Here is an 18,280-nt window from a genome sequence, read left to right as displayed (position 1 = left end):
TGCCGCTCAGCGATGCGAACATAGCTTTGATGCCTCGCCGTAGAAACGTGCAGTTTGAAGTCGCCTTTGCCAACGTGAGGCACGCTGATGTCGCATCCACACGTTCTATAAAATGCGAAATGTTCTCCTTTTCTTGATGTCATAAAGCACGGAAATTCAGAAGTGTAAGATCGCGAACACATCTGCAAATACCTTTTCTTGCTTTGATAGCGCCATGGCATCAAGCACACGAGGTTTTTAAAATTACATGGTGCACCGCACACACGGCCTAACCAACACTAATCATACACACAAACAGCAGTAACAATGCACCATGGAGGAACGCATGCATGAAATGCAAGAGCCAGGTTCGCTCTGGCTTTGGTCGGCTTACTAGTCAACGTAGTCGGCTGCTTAGTGGATGATACCGATGGCATTAGTGCATCCGTTGGTGATACTGATTACGATGTGGCTGCAGATTCCACGGCGCCGGTTTCGCAAAAACGATTATTGCGCTAACAGAGAACTTTTAGGGAGATATAAGACAGTTGTGAGATGTCGTGTCTGGCGAAGGACGAATCCCAAAATAAAAACGTAACGACTCTTTATTCGACTAACGATGGCAGCGGACGGGCATACCAACGCTATGTTCGTCACAGTAGTGGAAGGTAGAAAGCAGTCTTTCTCAGCCAGGCAGCCTGTTTTTATAGCCATCGTCGGTGACGCATACCTCGGATGACGTGGCAGTGGCGCTATGTTTTATCGACCATGCAGTCCAGCGTGCAGCTGTGTTATGCTGGGCCAGATGATAAGAAGACGGAGGGTGCGCAGAAATATGCGCGGAGTGTGTCACCACACATCACCCCCCCGCGGAGTGGAGAGCCCTCAGGGCTTGTAAAAATCTGGGCAGCGTACCCGACGTCCGCTGCGTGTAGTGACAGAAGCAGGCTGCGATGTCGGCGGTCGTGGATGGACGTCTGTGGGTGACACTGGTATTCCCTGGTTCGGCGGAATCGGTGTAGGCCGGTCTCAGCCGGTCGATAGAGACGCGAAGTTCACTTTAATGTGCAGGGTGAAGGTTTTGTCGTCGCAACGAAGAACTGGGTAGGGTCTGCTGTAGGGTGGCTGTAAAGGCCGGCGGACGGTGTCGTTGCGGAGAAAAGTGTGCGAGCACGTTGCCAGATCCTTGAAGACGAAGGGGGTGGTCTTACAGTGGTGAGCTGCAGGTGACGGGCGGAGGGCAGCGATGGTGCGTCGGAGCCGGCCGATGAAATCGGTGGGATCTGACGTCGCGGTGGTGGATGGCAGTGCAGCAAAAATTCGCCTGGGAGATGGAAGGGTACCCCGTAGACGAGCTCTGCGGATGTAGCCTGAATGTCGGGCTTGAAGGTGGCGCGATGACCTAGGGTTATGGCTGGTATGGCTTCAGGCCAGGTTGAGTCCGGGTGGCACATGATGGCTGCTTTGAAGTGTCGGTCGAAACGCTCGATCATCCCATTGGCGCATGGGTGGTAGCTGCTGGTCCGCGAGCGTTCGAACCCGATGGTCAGCCCGAGCAGCCGGAAAAGGTGCGATTCGAACTGTCGTCCTTGGTCGGTGGTGACGCGGCGAGGAGGCCCAAAGCGGGCAATCCAGCCGGCAAAGAAGGCCGAGGCAACGTCTTCCGCAGTGATTCCCTCGAGGGGCCATGCCTCAGGCCATCGAGTGCACCGATCGATGGCGGTGAGGCAGTAGCGATAGCGTTCAGCTGGAGGCAAGGGCCCTATGATATCAAGGTGGACGTGTTGAAACCGACCAGAGGTCTGGGGGAATGCGTCGAGTGGTGAAGTGACATGCCTGGTGACTTTAGCGCACTGGCATTGAATGCAGGAGCGCGCCCAGGTGCGGCAATCCCGCTGCATGGAGGGCCAGACATAGCGGTCGGCCACGAGGCATGCAGAGGCGCATATGCCGGGATGGCTGAGATTATGTAGCTGGTTAAAGAGGCCACGGCAATGGGAAAGGGGCACGTAAGGCCTGCTTCGTGCTGTTGATATGTCACAGTAGATAGTCGTTGTCGATTCAGGTATGGGGACTTGCTGCAGCTGTAGTGAGGACCCGCCCTTAAGAAGCTCCTGCAGTTCGGCGTCCGTAGTCTTGAGCCTCGGCGAGGACATCGGCTGTTATCTGCGAAGGGCTAATAGCTGCCACATGTGAAAGCAAGTCGGCAACCCCGTTGTCCTTCCCGCTGACATGTTGGATGTCGGTGGTAAACTGCGCAATGAAAGAGAGCTGGTTCTGCTGGACCGGCGGGAGTTTGTCGCGGCGTTGAGAGAAGGCGTAGGTCAGAGGTTTATGGTCGGTGTAGATAGTGCAGTGCTGTGCTTCAAGAATGTGGTGAAAGTGATGAAGTGCTTCGTATATCGCCAATCGCCAAAAGTTCTCTGTAGTAAGCTGGCGAACTCGACGGGGCGGGAGTCATGGTTTCGTCGGTGGGACTGGCCGCAGAAGGGGTCGTTTTGTGAGCTGAGAGTTTCTTGGAGAAGAACGCCAAGGAATGCCAGGTGTTGCCTACGCGCTGCATAAGGGCGGTGCCTACGGCGATGCTAGAGGCGTCCGTGAAGAGCCCCAAGGGAGCGTCTGGCACAGGATGGGAGAGAAGTGTGGCGGTGCAAAGAGCAGCTTTGCATTTTTCGAAAAGTTGCGTTAAAGCCAGTGTTTACGTGACGGGTTGGTTTCCTCGTAGACCAGCCAAGACATCATGGAGGGGAGCCTGGTACTCGGCTGCGTGTGGCAAGAAACGCCTGTAATAGTTCAGCATGCCGAGGAAACGGCGAAAGTCTTTAGCGGTGGTTGGTTGAGTGTAATTTTGCATGTCTGAAATGCGTTGAAGTAAGGGTCGAGTTCCCTCTGATGAAACTTCATGGCCGAGGAATTTGACGACTGAAGCGCCGAGCGTGCTCTTTGGGACATTGACGACTAGGCCGTGGTCATCGAGGCATTGGAAAAGCAGACGAAGGTGCCTGTGGTGTTCGTCAGTGTTGCGGGAAAAGACCAATATGTCGTCAAGATAGACGAAGCAGAAGTCAAGGCCGCGGACGACTTCGTCGATGAAGCGTTGAAAGGTTTGTCCGGCGTTCCTCAGGCCAAAGCTCATGAAGGGAAACTCGAACAAGCCGAAAGGAGTAATGATTGCAGTTTTCGGGATGTCGTCCGGATTGACGGGTATCTGTGTGTAGGCCTTGACCAAGTCTAGCACGGAGAAAACGTGGCAGCCAGAAATGCAATGGGCGAAGTCCTGTATATGGTGAACGGGATACCTGTCCGGAATGGTGCGGGCGTTGAGGGCACGGTAGTCCCCACAGGGCCGCCAGCCTTCGGTCTTCTTCGGGACGAGGTGAAGTGGCGAGGCCCATGGGCCGTCGGAGGGGCGGGCGATTCCCTCCCGGAGCATGGCTTTGAACTCTGCTTTGGCTATGCGCATGCGGTCCGGGGCAAGACGACGGGCGCGACAGAAAACCAAGGGGCCTGGGGTGGTCCGGATGTAGTGCACAGTGGTGTGTTGCACATCACGTGGCAACCCACTGGGGCGCGTCAAACCGGGAAATTTGGCGAGGATGGCGTGGTACGGTGAATTATGTTCGACATTGAGTACCTTGATGCTTGGCTGGTGGGTAGTCGTTCGCTGTCCTGGCGCAGAATGTCCCGTTGTCGCGTCGATGAGACAGTCGTGGCGGCAGTCCGGAAGGAGGTTGTAGTGCGCCAAAAAGTCTGAGCCGATGATTGGCTCTGTGACGTCGGCGATGACAAAATTCCAATGAAGTGACGGCGTAGGTTTTTAAGCTGGACGTGCAGGCGGAGCGAGCCGTAAGTTTTGATAGTGGTCCGGTTTGCCGCGCTGAGCTCGAAAGACGTAGAAGGACGGGGACCTTGAAGGTGGGCTCACGAGTAGCAGCAAATTTCGGAACTGCTGTCGAGAAGGAACCGCTGCTTGGTAATTTGGTCGGTGACGAAGATGCGACGGCCCCCAGGTTGGCAGCTCGCAGCCATGGCTACGAACTGCCGTTGGCGTTTCCGATTTCTAGTGGAGCAGGGTGGTCGACATCGTTGTGCTCTGTCCCCGAAGTGTCGATGGTAGTAGCACCGGTTGTCATCACCAGGCTGCTGCGACGGGGTAGTGTTCTGGCCACAGCTTTGTGGGTGGCACGTCGGCAAGTGTTGATCCAGGCGTCGTTGAATGGAGCTGAGCTGTCGGTTGATATCGTCGATATGGCGCGCAAGCCCTATGGTGTTCAGCGGTGCGGCGACAGCCTGGACGGCAGGCGACAACAGCGGCAAAGAGACCTCGATGACGCGATCAGCAATTTCGGCAAGTTGGCCGAGAGGTAGCGTAAGGTAGCCTGCAGAATTTCCTGGACGTGCGGTGGAAGTCGTTGAAGCCAAAGTGTTCGAAGTGGGGAATCCTGGACTTCCATGTTGCCCGCGAGAGCACGCATGTGGTGGAGGAGCTGCGAAGGCTTGGGCTCGGCAAGTTCTGCGGACTGAAGTTGGCGCACCTTCTGGTCTTCCAAGAGTGACAGGCGGCGAATGAGTTCAGTCTTGAGGTGTTCGTAAAGGTTGGCCGTTGGTGGGTTGGCAAGGATATCCTGGACCTCGTTGGCGTAGCAGGCATCGAGGTGGGCGACGACATAATCGTAGCGGGTCCGGTTTTGCGTGATGTGCGCGAGAGAGAACTGGGCCTCGACTTGGGCGAACCATACCTCGAGCGAGCCGGCCCAAAACAGCGGAAGCTTGACAGCGACACGCCAGACGCCGTGCGGGGCAGCGTGCGGGATGCCATCTGCCGGGGTTCTGACGTCCTTGGCGGAGCAGGCAGGATGCTGCTGCACGGAACCATTGAGTTGGTCGTGCCGTTTCAGAAGCTGTTGCTCTTGCTTCTGGGTGACCTCTTGCTGCGTGTGAAGTTGTCTGTTGAGAAGTTCCAGCTGTTGTTGAAGGGCGTCTTGTTCGTCCATGGTGATGCGTTCTTGTTCGTTGTCCGGGTCACCAGATGTGGGATGTCGCGTCTGCCGAAGGACGAATCCCAACATAAAAACGTAACGACTCTTTATTCGACTAACGATGGCAGCGGACGGGCATACCAATGTTACGTTCATCCCAGTAGCGGAAGGTAGAAAGCGGTCTTTCTCGGCCAGGCAGCCTGTTTTTATAGCCATTGTCGGTGATGCATACCTCGGATGACGTGGCAGTGGCGCTATGTTTTATCGACCATGCAGCCCAGCGTGCAGCTGTGTTATGCTGGGCCAGACGATAAGAAGACGGAGGGTGCGCAGAAATATGCGCGGAGTGTTGTGTCGCCACAAAGTCATCATACAATCGCAAAGTTCAGTGAAAAATCGGGAGTCTCCCGGGCAAATCGGGAGGGTTGGCATGTATGTTCATGTGTCATCTGTGTGTGCAAATCTGCATCTCATCATCTTCCCAAGATGGGTACTGAAACTCTTCAGAACTGTAGTGCAATCATGTTCATTTTCAGTTTTCATGTTGTGTGTTTTTCTTAAAATGGAGAAGCCAAAGATGTCATTTTCTATTGTATAAAGATGTCATCACCAAACACACGTGTTACAGTGCTAACATGTGTTGTTCTGTAACTCATGACTTACTTTTGTTGCGAGGAGGGCGAGTCGCGCATTTTCCTCTCAAGGGAGAGGTGATGTGGTATCCTGTGTTGGCTTCTGACTTCGGTTTTGGGTCGTTTACGTCAGGGCGCGACTCAGCGCCAAATGCTGCGAGTTGCCTGCAGCGTTTCCCATCGCGGAAATAAAACCATTCTTGGTCTGGTCCCCGACTGAAGCAGTCCGGCTTTTTCTTGCGGCGCTGCGCACCCCGGCTGTTTAGGCCTTGTGCTGTAGATCCTCTGGCCGGCTGCCCCGTCGAAGCTACAACAATGGCCACATTGAAAGTGCCAGCAACAGCATTGCTCATTGTGGCGTCCCTCTATTAGGTATGTCTGCTCACTGTGACATCATATTTCCCAGTCCTATCGTGGCTGTACGATCTCTGAGGAAAGCCTTCACATAGTTTTAAGTTTGTTGGCCTCAATTCGTGTCACTTAGATTTGCTAGTATGGCTTCGTGTCCCATGTTGTCAAAGGCCCCCTTTAGGTCTAGTGCAAGAATTGCTTTCGGGCAGCCATGGTGTTGCTGCATTCAGCACTTCCTCTTTGAGCTGCAGAAGCATGTCTTGCGTTAAGTTGGGCCAAAAACCAAACATTGTATTCGGCATCAGTTGATGTTCTTCTATATGCTTCTGTAGCCTGTCTAAGATCACGTGTTCCATCAGTTTGCTGAGACAAGACGCAACCGAAATGGGTCTTCAGTTCTCCAGGCAGGGCGTTTTTTCCGGCTTTGGTATCAGTGTAATCTCAGCATGCTTAAATTCCGGGGGCATGGTCCCTCTGCTCCAGTGTACATTGAATAGTTCAAGTATTGCCTGCACAGCTGAATCGTCCAGGTTACGTAGCAACTTGTTGGCGAGTCCGTCCTTGCCTGGAGTGGTGTTTTGAGTGAGTATTGCAATCGCTCGTGTCAGCTCAGAACGCGTTATGTTTCGGTCGAGCTGGCTGTTTTCCAATCCGCTGTAGTCAGCCGCAGGCTGTGCACTGAGTATCGGCTTGCCACTGTATCTACTTTGAAGGGCACACAACAGCTGACCGTCTGTGCTTCCAAAGTTGTGTATTACTCGGCTCATCGTGTGCTTGCTTTCTCTCACTCTGGGTCGGAGCTAGTAGATGTCTGAGTATGGCCCACGTCTTCACAGTGCCCAACATTCCTTGGAGGGAGTTACAGAACTGTCCCTAATTCTGTCATGCAAGTTGCAGAGGCCTTATCCATTAGCTTCACAATGCAAATTTTTAGCTTGTGGTGAATGAACCTCTTTCATGCCAACTTGGGTCATTGGGCATGTGCCACTGAGTATGTGCTGCTCCTCACTGAACCTCTTTCATGCCAGCTTGGTCATTGGACAGGTGCCACTGAATAAGTGCTGCTCTTCACTGAACCTCTTTCATTCCAACTTGGGTCACTCGGCATGAGCCACTGAGTATGTGCCACTTTTCACTGAACCTATCTCATGCCAACTTGGGCCATTGGGCATGTGCCACTGAGTTCAGTTCAGTTTATTGTCCTTAAAGACCCCCAGAGGGGGTATTACATAAGGGGTGGGTTTAACATAAGTTCCACATTTGGTACACTTCATTATTTATATTCAAAGTGATCAATCACACACTGTAGGAATAAAGACAGGCAAGTCATGCTAGCAATGTCAGCAGGAAGGCCGTTCCAGTCTTTAGCTGCTCGAGGAATGAACGAGGTGGAAAAATGAGTGCTTCGGGCATGCGGGCGTGCGACTTGCTGCGGATGACTGGTGCGGTGAGAGATGCGTGCTGCAGGAACGATGTATGGTGCGTGACGAAGGGTACTGAAAAAGAACTTGTGATAGAGCTCAAGACTAGCAATGTGTCGGCGATTAGATAGTAGTGTTAGTCCGAATTGTGTTTTAAGTGCCGAAATACTGACATCATATGAATATTGTGAGTGAATGAACCTAGTAGCACGGTTCTGAACAGATTCAAGTGAGGTGATATGTTTGGTGTGGGCTCCAGATGGCAGATGCATATTCAAGTGTAGCCCAAACAAGGGACTTGTAGGCAAGCAGATGTTTTAAGGTGCCTGGCGGAGATTATGTTTTAAAAAACCTAGTGTTTTATTACCAGATGATATGATGTTAGAAATATGTTTATGCCAAGACAGATCATTGCATACAGTGACACCTAGGTATTTATAGGACTCTGCTAGTTCGAGAGGCATGCTTCTAATTTTGTAGGGAAATACCAGGGGATTACTGCTACGAGTGAAAGACGTAACTTTACATTTTTGTACATTAAGTTTCATTAACCAATCGTCACACCATGTCAGTATGTTGGCGATGTCTTTCTGCGGGACCGTTTGAATGCAGGTGTTACGTACAGTGCGATAAATGACACAATCATCGGCGAACATTCGGATATTACAGGACACATGTGAAGGTAAGTCATTAATATATATTAAAAATTATAGAGGGCCAAGAACCGATCCTTGAGAGACGCCTGATGTTACTGGCACAGGGTTAAATAGGTGATTATTTATAATGACAGACTGGGAGTGGTTGCTAAGAAATTCAATGATCCAATTCAAAACATCAGGATGCAAATTAAGTCTTGTAAGTTTCAATATTAGACGTTGATGAGGAACTTTATCGAAGGCCTTAGAGAAATACAGGAAAATTGCGTCAGTCTGTACGTTACTGTCAAGGTTAGTGTGAACATTGTGCAGGAAAATGGCCAGCTGTGTTTCACAGGAGAAACCTTTGCGGAATCCGTGCTAGGCGGGATGGAAAAAGTGATTCAAGTCAAGAAAATTCATAAGAGAGTAGATGACATGTTCCATGATTTTGCAGGGGACGCTTATTAGGGAGATGGGGCGGTAGTTAAGAGGAGAGTTTCTGCTACCTGATTTGTGGACTGGAACGACCTTCCCAACTTTCCAGTCATCTGGAATGAAACCTGAAGAAAGAGACTGGGCAAATATCAAAGACAAATATGCTGCAGAAATAAGCTTAGTGCTTTTTTAAATTTTTGAGTTAATCTCGTCCATGCCGGAAGATGATGAACACTTGATGTTGTCAATGATCGCACAAATACCGTCTACATTGAAAGCAATGGCTGGCACTGACGAGTTTATACTAAGCGATGACGAAACGGGAGGCGCATTAGATTCGTTTGCGAACACAGAAGCAAAGGCCGAATTAAACACGTCGGTGCAATGAGAATCATTAATAATTTCGTTTGATTCGTTAGTTATCTTAATAGTGCGCATTTCGCTATTGTTTATAACTCTCCAAAATTGCCTCAGGTTATTGATTAATAGGTTTGGTAGATTATTGTGATAAAAGGAGTGTTTAGCGTGATGCAGTGCGTCAACGTAGCTCTGTTCGGCTTCATGATATTTATCCCATGCGCATGGGCATCCTCTCTGTTTGGCGGCGCGATACAGATGCTTTTTTTTTTTCTAGGAGTTTTAAGGCCTTTGTGAACCATGGTTTTTGCTGATAAGAACGAAAGGTGACTTTAGGAATAAATTTATTTGCAAGATCACTTAATTTGTTTATGAAGCGCATCCAATTGCTGTTAATGGAATGGTCTTGAAAAGTTGATAAATACAGGAAAGAATGTATTCATAGCTTCAGTTATAGCTTCGTAATTTCTTTTGTCGTATAGACATATTGTTTTCTTAAAGGTATCCCGTGTCAACAAATTGAAAGAAAAAGTGGCATGGATGACTTTGTGATCACTGATCTCAGGCAAATAAGAAATGGATGAAAGCCTGTCAGGGTGGTCGGTTAGTATGGGATTGAGGACGTTAGCAGTTTGCTGCGAAATCTGGGTTGGTTCAGTTACTAGCTAGAAAAGGTTATAGTTAAGGCAGAAATTGACAAAATTCTTGGCCTCTGTGTGTCCAGATACCAAGAATGATTGTATGGTACGCCAGTCTACTTGCGGGAAGTTAAAATCACCGAAGAGCACAATTTGCGCATTTGGGTGGGTGGTTACCAGTTCGCATATGACGTTAAGTTGATGGCAGAAATCAGAAGTAGCACTGGGCGGCCTGTAACAGATACCAAGTAGCCCTTTTTTTGGATAGGTATGCATTATCACCCATAACATCTCAAGATCTGATGTAACGTTAATTAGCGAGCATGGCAACTGCTCGCGAACAGCGACTAGTACCCCACCACCACGGGTTCCTGCGCGGTCGTTCCGATAGAGGCAGAAACCGGGCAGGTCGGCTAGAACTTCGCTATCAGTAACGCCGCTGCTCAGCCATGTCTCAGTTAGTAATAGTATGTTGCTACCGGTTGATAAAACTATGTTCGACACCAATTCACGCTTTGGGAGGAAACTGCGCACGTTCGTGTATATTATAGAAAGCAAAGCGCTATCTCTGGAGCAAGTCGGTGTTATGTTATTTTTCTGTTTGGGGTGATGTAGGTGATATGCCAACTCTATGCTATGCAAGCTTGGAGCGGCACCTACTCTGGGGCAGATGCCCACTGATCATAGTTGGCGTGAAATAAGTTCAGCAGAGTGGCGTATACCCAGTGAACCAAGTTGGCATGAAGAGGTTCAGCAAACAATGGCACAAACCCAGTGGCATATGCCCAGTAAACCAAGTTGGCGTAAAAGATGTTAGATCCGTAGATCCCGAAAAGTGTATAAAGTGAAGCTGTTGATGCAAATCACATTAACAGCTTCACTTTAAGCATGCACTTCATGCACTTTGACTCATCCTTGATAAGACCAGTGAGAAATCAGTCGCTTGCAGTGACCGCTGCCTCATATCGATTTCCTGAGAGGCAGGTGCTTTAAGAGTCTAAATTTACCACATATTCGGGGACCTATGTAGCATCATGTTCTGTTTGTCTGATGAAGAGCACATTATGCAATAATCACCTTCACAATTGTGGCACTACTGCAGAAGTGTAATGCAGCCTTGTAGAGCTGTATTGTTTTGTCTTGCAGAAGTCCTACAATAGAAGCCTTGTACCTAAAGCCCCTCAGGTAGCGCCATCCTTTGATCTTTTTGCACCATCGCGCGGGCTCTCTGCCTTTCTCCCTTATCCACTTCCCTTTGCGAGGGGACTATCGCCATCATGTGACAGCATGCACTTTTCCATTTTGTTATTCTATTCCTCTGGGAAAAAAAGTGTGCTTTCAGAAGTCTCTCCGGCAGTAAATGCTGCTGGAGAGACTTCTGAAAGCACACATCATGCTGCCACAAGCATGATGTGGAGCGAAAAAAGAAAAAAAGATATAGATGCACCGGATTGGCCATGCAAACTTCAACAGGCTGCCGTCTGTGTGCCTTTGTGAAGCAAGTAGGAGGTTTCTAAATGACACAGTGTATCCAAGGTATTTCTTCCAAAGCTTTTACACTGCGCGATGTTACCACAGATGCCGTGTGCTCCTTCACTGTGCACCCTGTTGACGCAGTTTGTCTACCTTGAGCAGTAGTGCACTCTTTTTAATGTATAAGTATTCCTTGGCGAATACCACAGAAAAATTTGTCTGTCACAGAAAAGTGTAATACCTTAATTGTATTTGCACAAAAGTGCGTAATTTGTGAAATCATTTCATTGTTATGCTAGTGCAAATGTAGATAATTGGTAGCTTTTTAAGCGATAAAGAACAATTGAAACAAAAAAAAATTTTAAATGATCAGAGAGTATACTCATAGGATACATAGTACTCCATAGAAAATGCATGGGGAAGCTAGGGATAGTGGTGGGCCGACTTGAAATTTGGGTGTTGAGCAACTTAATATTTGTTGGTGGGACAACTTAAATTTGGGAAAGGGCCAACATGAAATTTGCAGGTGTGCCAAATTAAGGGGTGGGCCACTTAAAATTTGTGCATGGGTCAACTGAAGTTTGTGCGCGGCCCAACTTGAAATTTGGGCATAAGATAACTTGAAATTTGGGTGGGGCAAACTTAAATGTGGGGTGGCCTGACTTGAATTTTGAGGGTGGGCTTCTTGAAATTTAGGGATGGCCAACTTGAAATTTGACGCTGGGCCAACCTAAATTTGAGGGTGAGCCAACTTGAATTTTGAGGTGGGCCAACTGTAATTTGGAGGTATGCTTATGCATACTTTGACAACTCCAGTGAAGTTTCTGCATGCTTTTAGATGCAAGAAAAATGAAGTGACATTCAAAGACTAAAATCTGCATATTTTAAGCTTCTATGTGCAGCCGTAGGAAAAACCACTGTCAATTAAACAGTTAGAATACTCAAGAAACAAATCAGACTTGCACACAATAATACTCCAACAAAAAAATGGTGTTTGAGCTTTGAAAATTCTGTGGGATATTCTGCTCATTCAATGAAAATGTACTATATACTTTAGAGTTTTTTTTTTTTTCATTAATGTTTGCGACAAATCGCTTGAGGGGCATGTGTTGTTTAATTCACGTACAATGTTTTTTGTGTTTTGTTTAATATTTAGGATCATTTTTTGGATGATCAATTTGAGCCTTTGATTATGCACGATTTCAGCAAAAAGAAGCTGAAGCCGAAGAATGTACCCAGCATGCTCGAAGGTTAGCAGCCAGACTGCGCAAGTGCCAGCGTAATAAATTTTGATGTTTATTGTAAGGCTCTAGGTGAAGCCATCATGTCCGAATGGCTGACGTGGCTTCAGTCACCGCTTTCGTCCGCTTTAACGACGCAGCTGTATAACTGAGAAGTCGGCGGGACTCAAAACAGATTTGTAGCTCATATTTCTGATGAACTCTTTAGGCAGCCGTGCTTCACAGCTACCTGCGATGATTCACAATCCGCACTCATCGAAAACTTGTACAAATAGACGTGGATGTGTATGCACACACTATGCCTGTCACGACTCCAAAGCATAAATTCTTTTTTACGTTCTTTCCCCCTAAAATTTCGTTAGTACCACTATTTCTTCTTGCCAGGGTTGAAATAAGGCTCTTGGATGTCATTTCAGTGCAATAGGAATAGGAGCTAAAACAAAAGCACCAAACTAAAATGTTATACCGCTCGCATTAACATGTGGTGTCGTCTGCTGCGTTTCATCGTACAAGGGGGCACCACCCTTGAGGGGTGAGAGCGCACGAGGAGAAAGAGGAGAAACAAGCCCGAAGTGGGAGAGGGTGGTAGAGATGGTGCTATGCTTAATCATTGACAGATTTTACTTGTACCTGAAGACTAATGGAGACCACTGGAGGCCTTGTAGAGCTGAATAAAATTAAAATGCTTTCATTTCCCTTCCCAACCTGTTTTGCTATTGCAATCAAGACATGGTACAATGTAACCTCCACCAGGTGGCTACAATGTAGACACCACCTACTTCCAGCAATAATTATTTTACTCTTGTTTGCACACAAGCAGCTGAGAGTAAGTTGCTTTGAACTGGTAGAAAGTGAAGCCCACTTTTCTCGTTACAGAACCAAAAAGAAGAAAGTGTTCACATAGGCCCCAAAGCATATTGCTAGAGGGTTGTTGTTCATTGTACTTTTCTTGATATTTAAAAAGTGCTGACGCTGCTTCACAGTGTTTTCTTCTCTTCAAGCTAAGCAAACTTTAGTTTGACCCAAATGTGGTAAAATAGATTGAGGGCTTTTTGTCCTGTCAAAAGCAATATGTATTACCTATGATTAAAATTCTTCTTTCGTTACAGAATCTTATGTGCTCCAAGGTTCTGTATTATAGCGCATACTTTTTCTCAAGAAATAATTGTTGGGCTACTTGGAATGAGCTCTTGGCAAATTGTGCTCACCAAATGCAGTCTAGCTTCCCTAGCCGAGTAGGTCGCCTTTTGGCAGCTAGCTTCCCTTTGTTGGTCGTGAATGCTGTAGCCAAGACACTACTGTAAAAAGTAAAGCGTGGAGCACAAAGGGTGAGGGCACAGGCTCAATGCCCGACGTTGAGGCTGGAGGTTATACCGTATGTGCACAAAGTGTCACACAACCTTAAAAAGGTCGCCATCTGTCATGGCGTGCCTCTAGTTTTTTCTACATCCCGCAAGCTTTCTAAGCTGTGTCCTCGAATTCGCAGTGAAAGCAGACGGCCTTGCCGTACAAGGCATAAGAAGCCCTTCATCAAGTGCTCCAGAGGTGTGCTTTATGCCATTCCGATGCCTTGTGGTAAAGTGTACATCAGCCAAACCAAACGTAGCGTGAAACGACTGCTCCATAGCCTCTGGGCTGCATGCCCAACTGGCACGCCGCACGATTGCAGCAGCCAAGGAAATGCCATAGGCTGAGCAGACTTGGCAATTGTGGAGCGCCGACTTTCACTAATGCCCTGATGCTATTGGGTGTCATCACATAAATCATGGGAGAGCAAAATGTGCAGCTTAAAGCCACGAAAATTCGAGTAGAGGGTAGCTCTCATTTTGCATGTATTTTGAATTTTCTCTGTCCAACAACTTGGGTTTGAGTGGGTCAATTTGCATAGCTCCTTTTGCTCTGTTTTCTTTGACATGCTGATAATAGATCTGTAATATTATCTGCAATGTGTAATATGTCAAGTCTGCTGAAGTGCAGGGAGCTAAAGGTTGCCATGGCACGAATGGGCACCCATTTCATAAAAACATGTCCTTCAAGGATGGTATCAGGTCAATGGAACAGCTAATCTTGTCAGACATCACCGCTTATTTCAGCATGGCTCGCAAAGCCAAAGCTGAAGAGGTGGACAAAGGCATAAGCAGTCGCCCCATACGTTGACAGAGATTTTTGTGGCCTACGATTGTTTGTGTTCTTACTTCAATATACATGAACTAGAAAAGACCTGTGAGAAGTAATAAGAGATGCTGTTATTAATGAACATTCGACCCAAGTGGCAAATAGAAATTGCAAGCTTCATTCATTGCAATTCATGGCTATGCCCACCCAAAAGACGTGTTCAATCTGGTGAGTGATATCCAGCTTTATTCATTGTGTTATCAATATTGTATTGGCTTTCTATTCAACTTTAAATAAACTTTTATGTGAGAGTACCTTTTTGCTTCCCCTCTAGCACTCCCGCAGGAATTATTGGATCTTACATTTTCCCCTATCAAAGCTTTTTTGAGTGATCTCCTGGAACATATCAACACCATTCTAAGATGCTTAATTACCAATAGATTTCAGACATACTGGGATGGCAAAACACTAATGAGTATAATGCAGAAAAGCAGTTAACTATCTGTGATCACTGCCTACCTACACTGAGCTAAGAAATGACAGTGACAGGTTTGATATGGCATTTTTTTTCTCAGACAGGTGTTATGGATGCAAATGAAGCTCGTATCCAGGTATCATCTCACCACCCTCGAGCCCCCACTGATGGCAGGTGTCTCATTCCACTATCCAAGGCTGCCTTTTGTATGCCACTATCACACTGAAGTGGCCACCTGTACTCCAAACTGGTGTGATGAAAACATAGTGGCTACAGCTCAGGTATTATTGATGTGGAATGCACAACTTTGTGCCCAGTCCTACAAACAATGCAAAGCGTTCTCCTATTGTTTGGCCGGCTTGTTGCAACCATTATTGTATTCTGATAGCTCGTTTGACGGCGTTGGTATAGACCATTAATGGTCTGCTGCCGTGTACTACAGACAGTAACATCTTTGTTGCCGTGGATCGCCTTACCTGGTATGCTGAAACTGCAACTCTCCCTGCGGCTGCCACTCATGACGTTGCTTATTTCATCTTGCATCATTTTGCCCTCCGTCGCAGTGCGCAAAACTGATCAGTGACTGTGTTGTCTTTCTTTCTAGAGTTGTCCACAAGTTCTTAGCCGCGCATTGCATTGTCCACTATCCGACTACTGCCTATTTTTTTTTACTGTTGCGTAAATTGGTATGTGCATGTTTGCATACTTTCGAGAATTTTAATTTTATTTGTTATGATTATTGACATGAATAACTTCCTCAGTGTCGCTCAGTCTACGTGTTGCTCTCGGTCTTGTTCACGCCTCACTGCTGTCAGAGCGTGTGTGCTTCTCAAGCAACACTACAAAAAGGCGGTCTTTGAGCAATAAAGCAGTAGTTGCAGTCCAGTGCCTGTGTATCTCCTTTTTCATGTGTGCGTGAACGTGTCTGTGTTTAAGTGCGCTGTTTCATCAATATCATAACTCACCAACTAGCCCAACAGTATCTATTAAACGAAATAATTTTTCACTGGGCATTGCGCCATGTTTGCGCTCAACGCGGCGGCGCTTGTTTAGTGCCTCGTTCCTTCGTCCGGTGTTGCGCTGTTCAAAAACTCTTCTGTGTGACAAGATGTACCACCAGCCAAAATGAAGACGCTATTAATTTGGAATTACCTGCAGCTTGCCACGCTTCACAATTAATAAAGCCGACCGCGCCAGCTAGCGACCTTTTTCGCTGGAGGCAAGATCCTCGATTAAGGTCACTTTTGCTTCCCCCCTCGAGAAATGGGAAGCATCGAGGCGCGCTGTAAACAAACGACAACGTGGCTTTTGCCTCTCGGTCTCGTAACGACTTGCGTTATCGCTTTTTACAGGGCCTAAATAAAAAGAAAAAAACGAGGTGAACCTGCGAAAACAGCGGTTTGCGCAGGCAGCGCCTCGCCCTATCGTTTTGCACCAAGCCCGATGACTCATTTCATGGAGGGCCCACAGGAGTCAGCTGTGTGAAGTATTCGATCGTAAACAAACCCGACCGCAACGTCGACGACGCTTGCGCAACGCGCAGCCGACGTCGCGGGGTTTCTCCCAGCCCCGGGCGCTCCATGCGCAGCGTGACACGCACAAGCTGTCTCCGGGCGGCGCGCCACTTGGGCCCGCGAATTGACGGGCACGCTTGCAATACGAGCACAGGCGCGCGCGTGTTAGGCTTATCGCGCTTACCTCGCGCACTGTGGAGGCAACGACGGCACGACGGTGCGATCCTTCACCTCGTAGAAACTGTACGGCGTGGTGTCCTGCAGTGTCAACGACGAAGCCATTATTTCGTCGAAGTTTAGGTCGACGCCCGACTCCTTGGAAAGCTGGGACATGAGCGACGTCGTCAACACGGCACCATCCAAGAAGTGACTGACGCACAGGCAGAGACCCACTCGAAACCGTTCAATCTAATCGCTGAGACAGACTTCTGCTGCCCTGCTGTTGCGACGTTCAGACGTCCTCACGTTCTCGAAGTACTAATGTACTACTGGTACTACGCGCAGCAAAGCGCGTCGAACTCTTGAAATGCCTAGTACAACTGCACGATACCAGGCCCCGCACACTCTCAAGTTCAACAAATGGCCACAGAGGGCGAAAAATCAATCGAGGCGTGTTTCAGCGTAAGCGCGTCAGTGGAGCTACTGTAATGAGGTCAAATACTTTAATTGGTGCTTTTTCTGCTAGGGGCGCTGAACATGCTGAATTTTTTACGTTACACAAACCATTGACATAAACAATCGAGGTGTCTAAGGATGTTTTTTTTTACCTCAGGCAAATAGGCAGTTGACTTTTTTTAATTTTTTTTGTTGAAGCTGCTTTTTAGTTATAGCGCCAAGGTTTTTGTACTTGATTAACCACCGACAGCCTATTGGTATCGATGTGTTTCCTGGCCGTCGGCGTTCGAATACTACGGCGGTAAAACATTTTCGAAAGCATGCTGGTTTCGTCTGCGAGTCATTACATAGACTTGCTGTAAAGAGGTCTACTCTTAGCAAAAAATAGTGCCTCATTTTGTTTAGGCGTTGATTATCATAATGAATGCGGCGGAGGTTGAAGGAGTGCGCTTGAAGGTACGTTTTTATGCCGTTGATCTCCATAACACCGTAAGTACGCAAACCGATGTCACAGAACACCCGATGCATCATTGTGTGTTCTCCGTCATCGCTTGTTTGCTGTACGCCTACTAATTCGTCATTTCTTCTTCAAGTGTTGTATCCTCCTTTTGTCCTTGTTCTCTTGTGCTTCACTTACAGTATGTCGTTCCGTCAGCTGTGATGCGCATTTGCAAAACCAATACGTTTGATAAGACGCAGTGGTTATCATAATTTCACTACACATGTATCAAGCTGGCACATATGGTTCAGATACAGATACCTGTATGCGGACTTGCACGACGTTGATGCGGAGATTAGAAGAATTATGACACCCGTAAGGAAGAGGCAGCTGACGGCCGTAAGCTGTTGCGTTCTTTCCGCCAAACTACCCGGCCTGGCAGTGCTGTAAAGATGCTGTATAAAAGTGACACGTGGTGACAGGGACATTATTATACTTAGCAGCCGACCGTACGTTTTGTAGCTTAGGTCTTCTTTCTTGTGCGTTTGTGCTACCCTTATTAATGAGCCATCTCTTGACTATGTTCTTGACTATGTAACCGCGTTTGTGTGGATGCGTAGACGTGTGCTTTTTGTTGTACTTGTAAAATGCAAATAAAATATTTTCAGGCTGACTCAATCTTTGGTGTCCTGTGCGTTTATTCCAGTCGAGGCCATCGTGCCATCTGGAAACCGCATTCTGTCAGTAGCCCTACACAAAATGCAACAGCTGGAGTGCGGCGGCACTACTCGGGGTAACGGCGGCGTAATAAACGAAAAACCGCTCGGGATGCCCTTAAAAGTCAGTTGAGAGTGTGCCTTAACTCGATATTACTCAGCGCTACATGTATTCTGCTGCGCCTCGATCGTGCTCCCGCCAGTTTGGTTGCTGTGTGGCAAACGTAGCGCCTACACATATATGCAAGCGCTACGTTTGCCA

The 18,280-nt window shown here is 47.8% G+C and overlaps 1 protein-coding gene across 3 annotated transcripts in view; it reads right to left on the bottom strand.

Moving 5' to 3' along the window:
- Mitf (transcription factor Mitf) overlaps nt 1-17,966 on the bottom strand; it is a 325,695-nt gene extending 307,729 nt beyond the window's left edge. The window contains exon 1 of one of the 3 annotated variants that reach the window (XM_055066826.2): nt 16,433-17,966. In XM_055066826.2, coding sequence (XP_054922801.1) covers nt 16,433-16,581 — 149 coding nt within the window. In that variant the 5' untranslated portion in view covers nt 16,582-17,966. The remainder of the gene's footprint in view (nt 1-16,432) is intronic. The other 2 variants (XM_055066825.2, XM_050172275.3) reach the window with 2 other exon arrangements.
- Between the last annotated feature and the right edge of the window lie 314 nt (nt 17,967-18,280).

This window comes from Dermacentor andersoni, chromosome 6 (genome assembly GCF_023375885.2).
Source record: "Dermacentor andersoni chromosome 6, qqDerAnde1_hic_scaffold, whole genome shotgun sequence".
Lineage (NCBI taxonomy): Eukaryota > Metazoa > Arthropoda > Arachnida > Ixodida > Ixodidae > Dermacentor > Dermacentor andersoni.
Note: the sequence above shows the minus strand (reverse complement) of the source record. Positions and strands in the feature narration are given on the sequence as shown.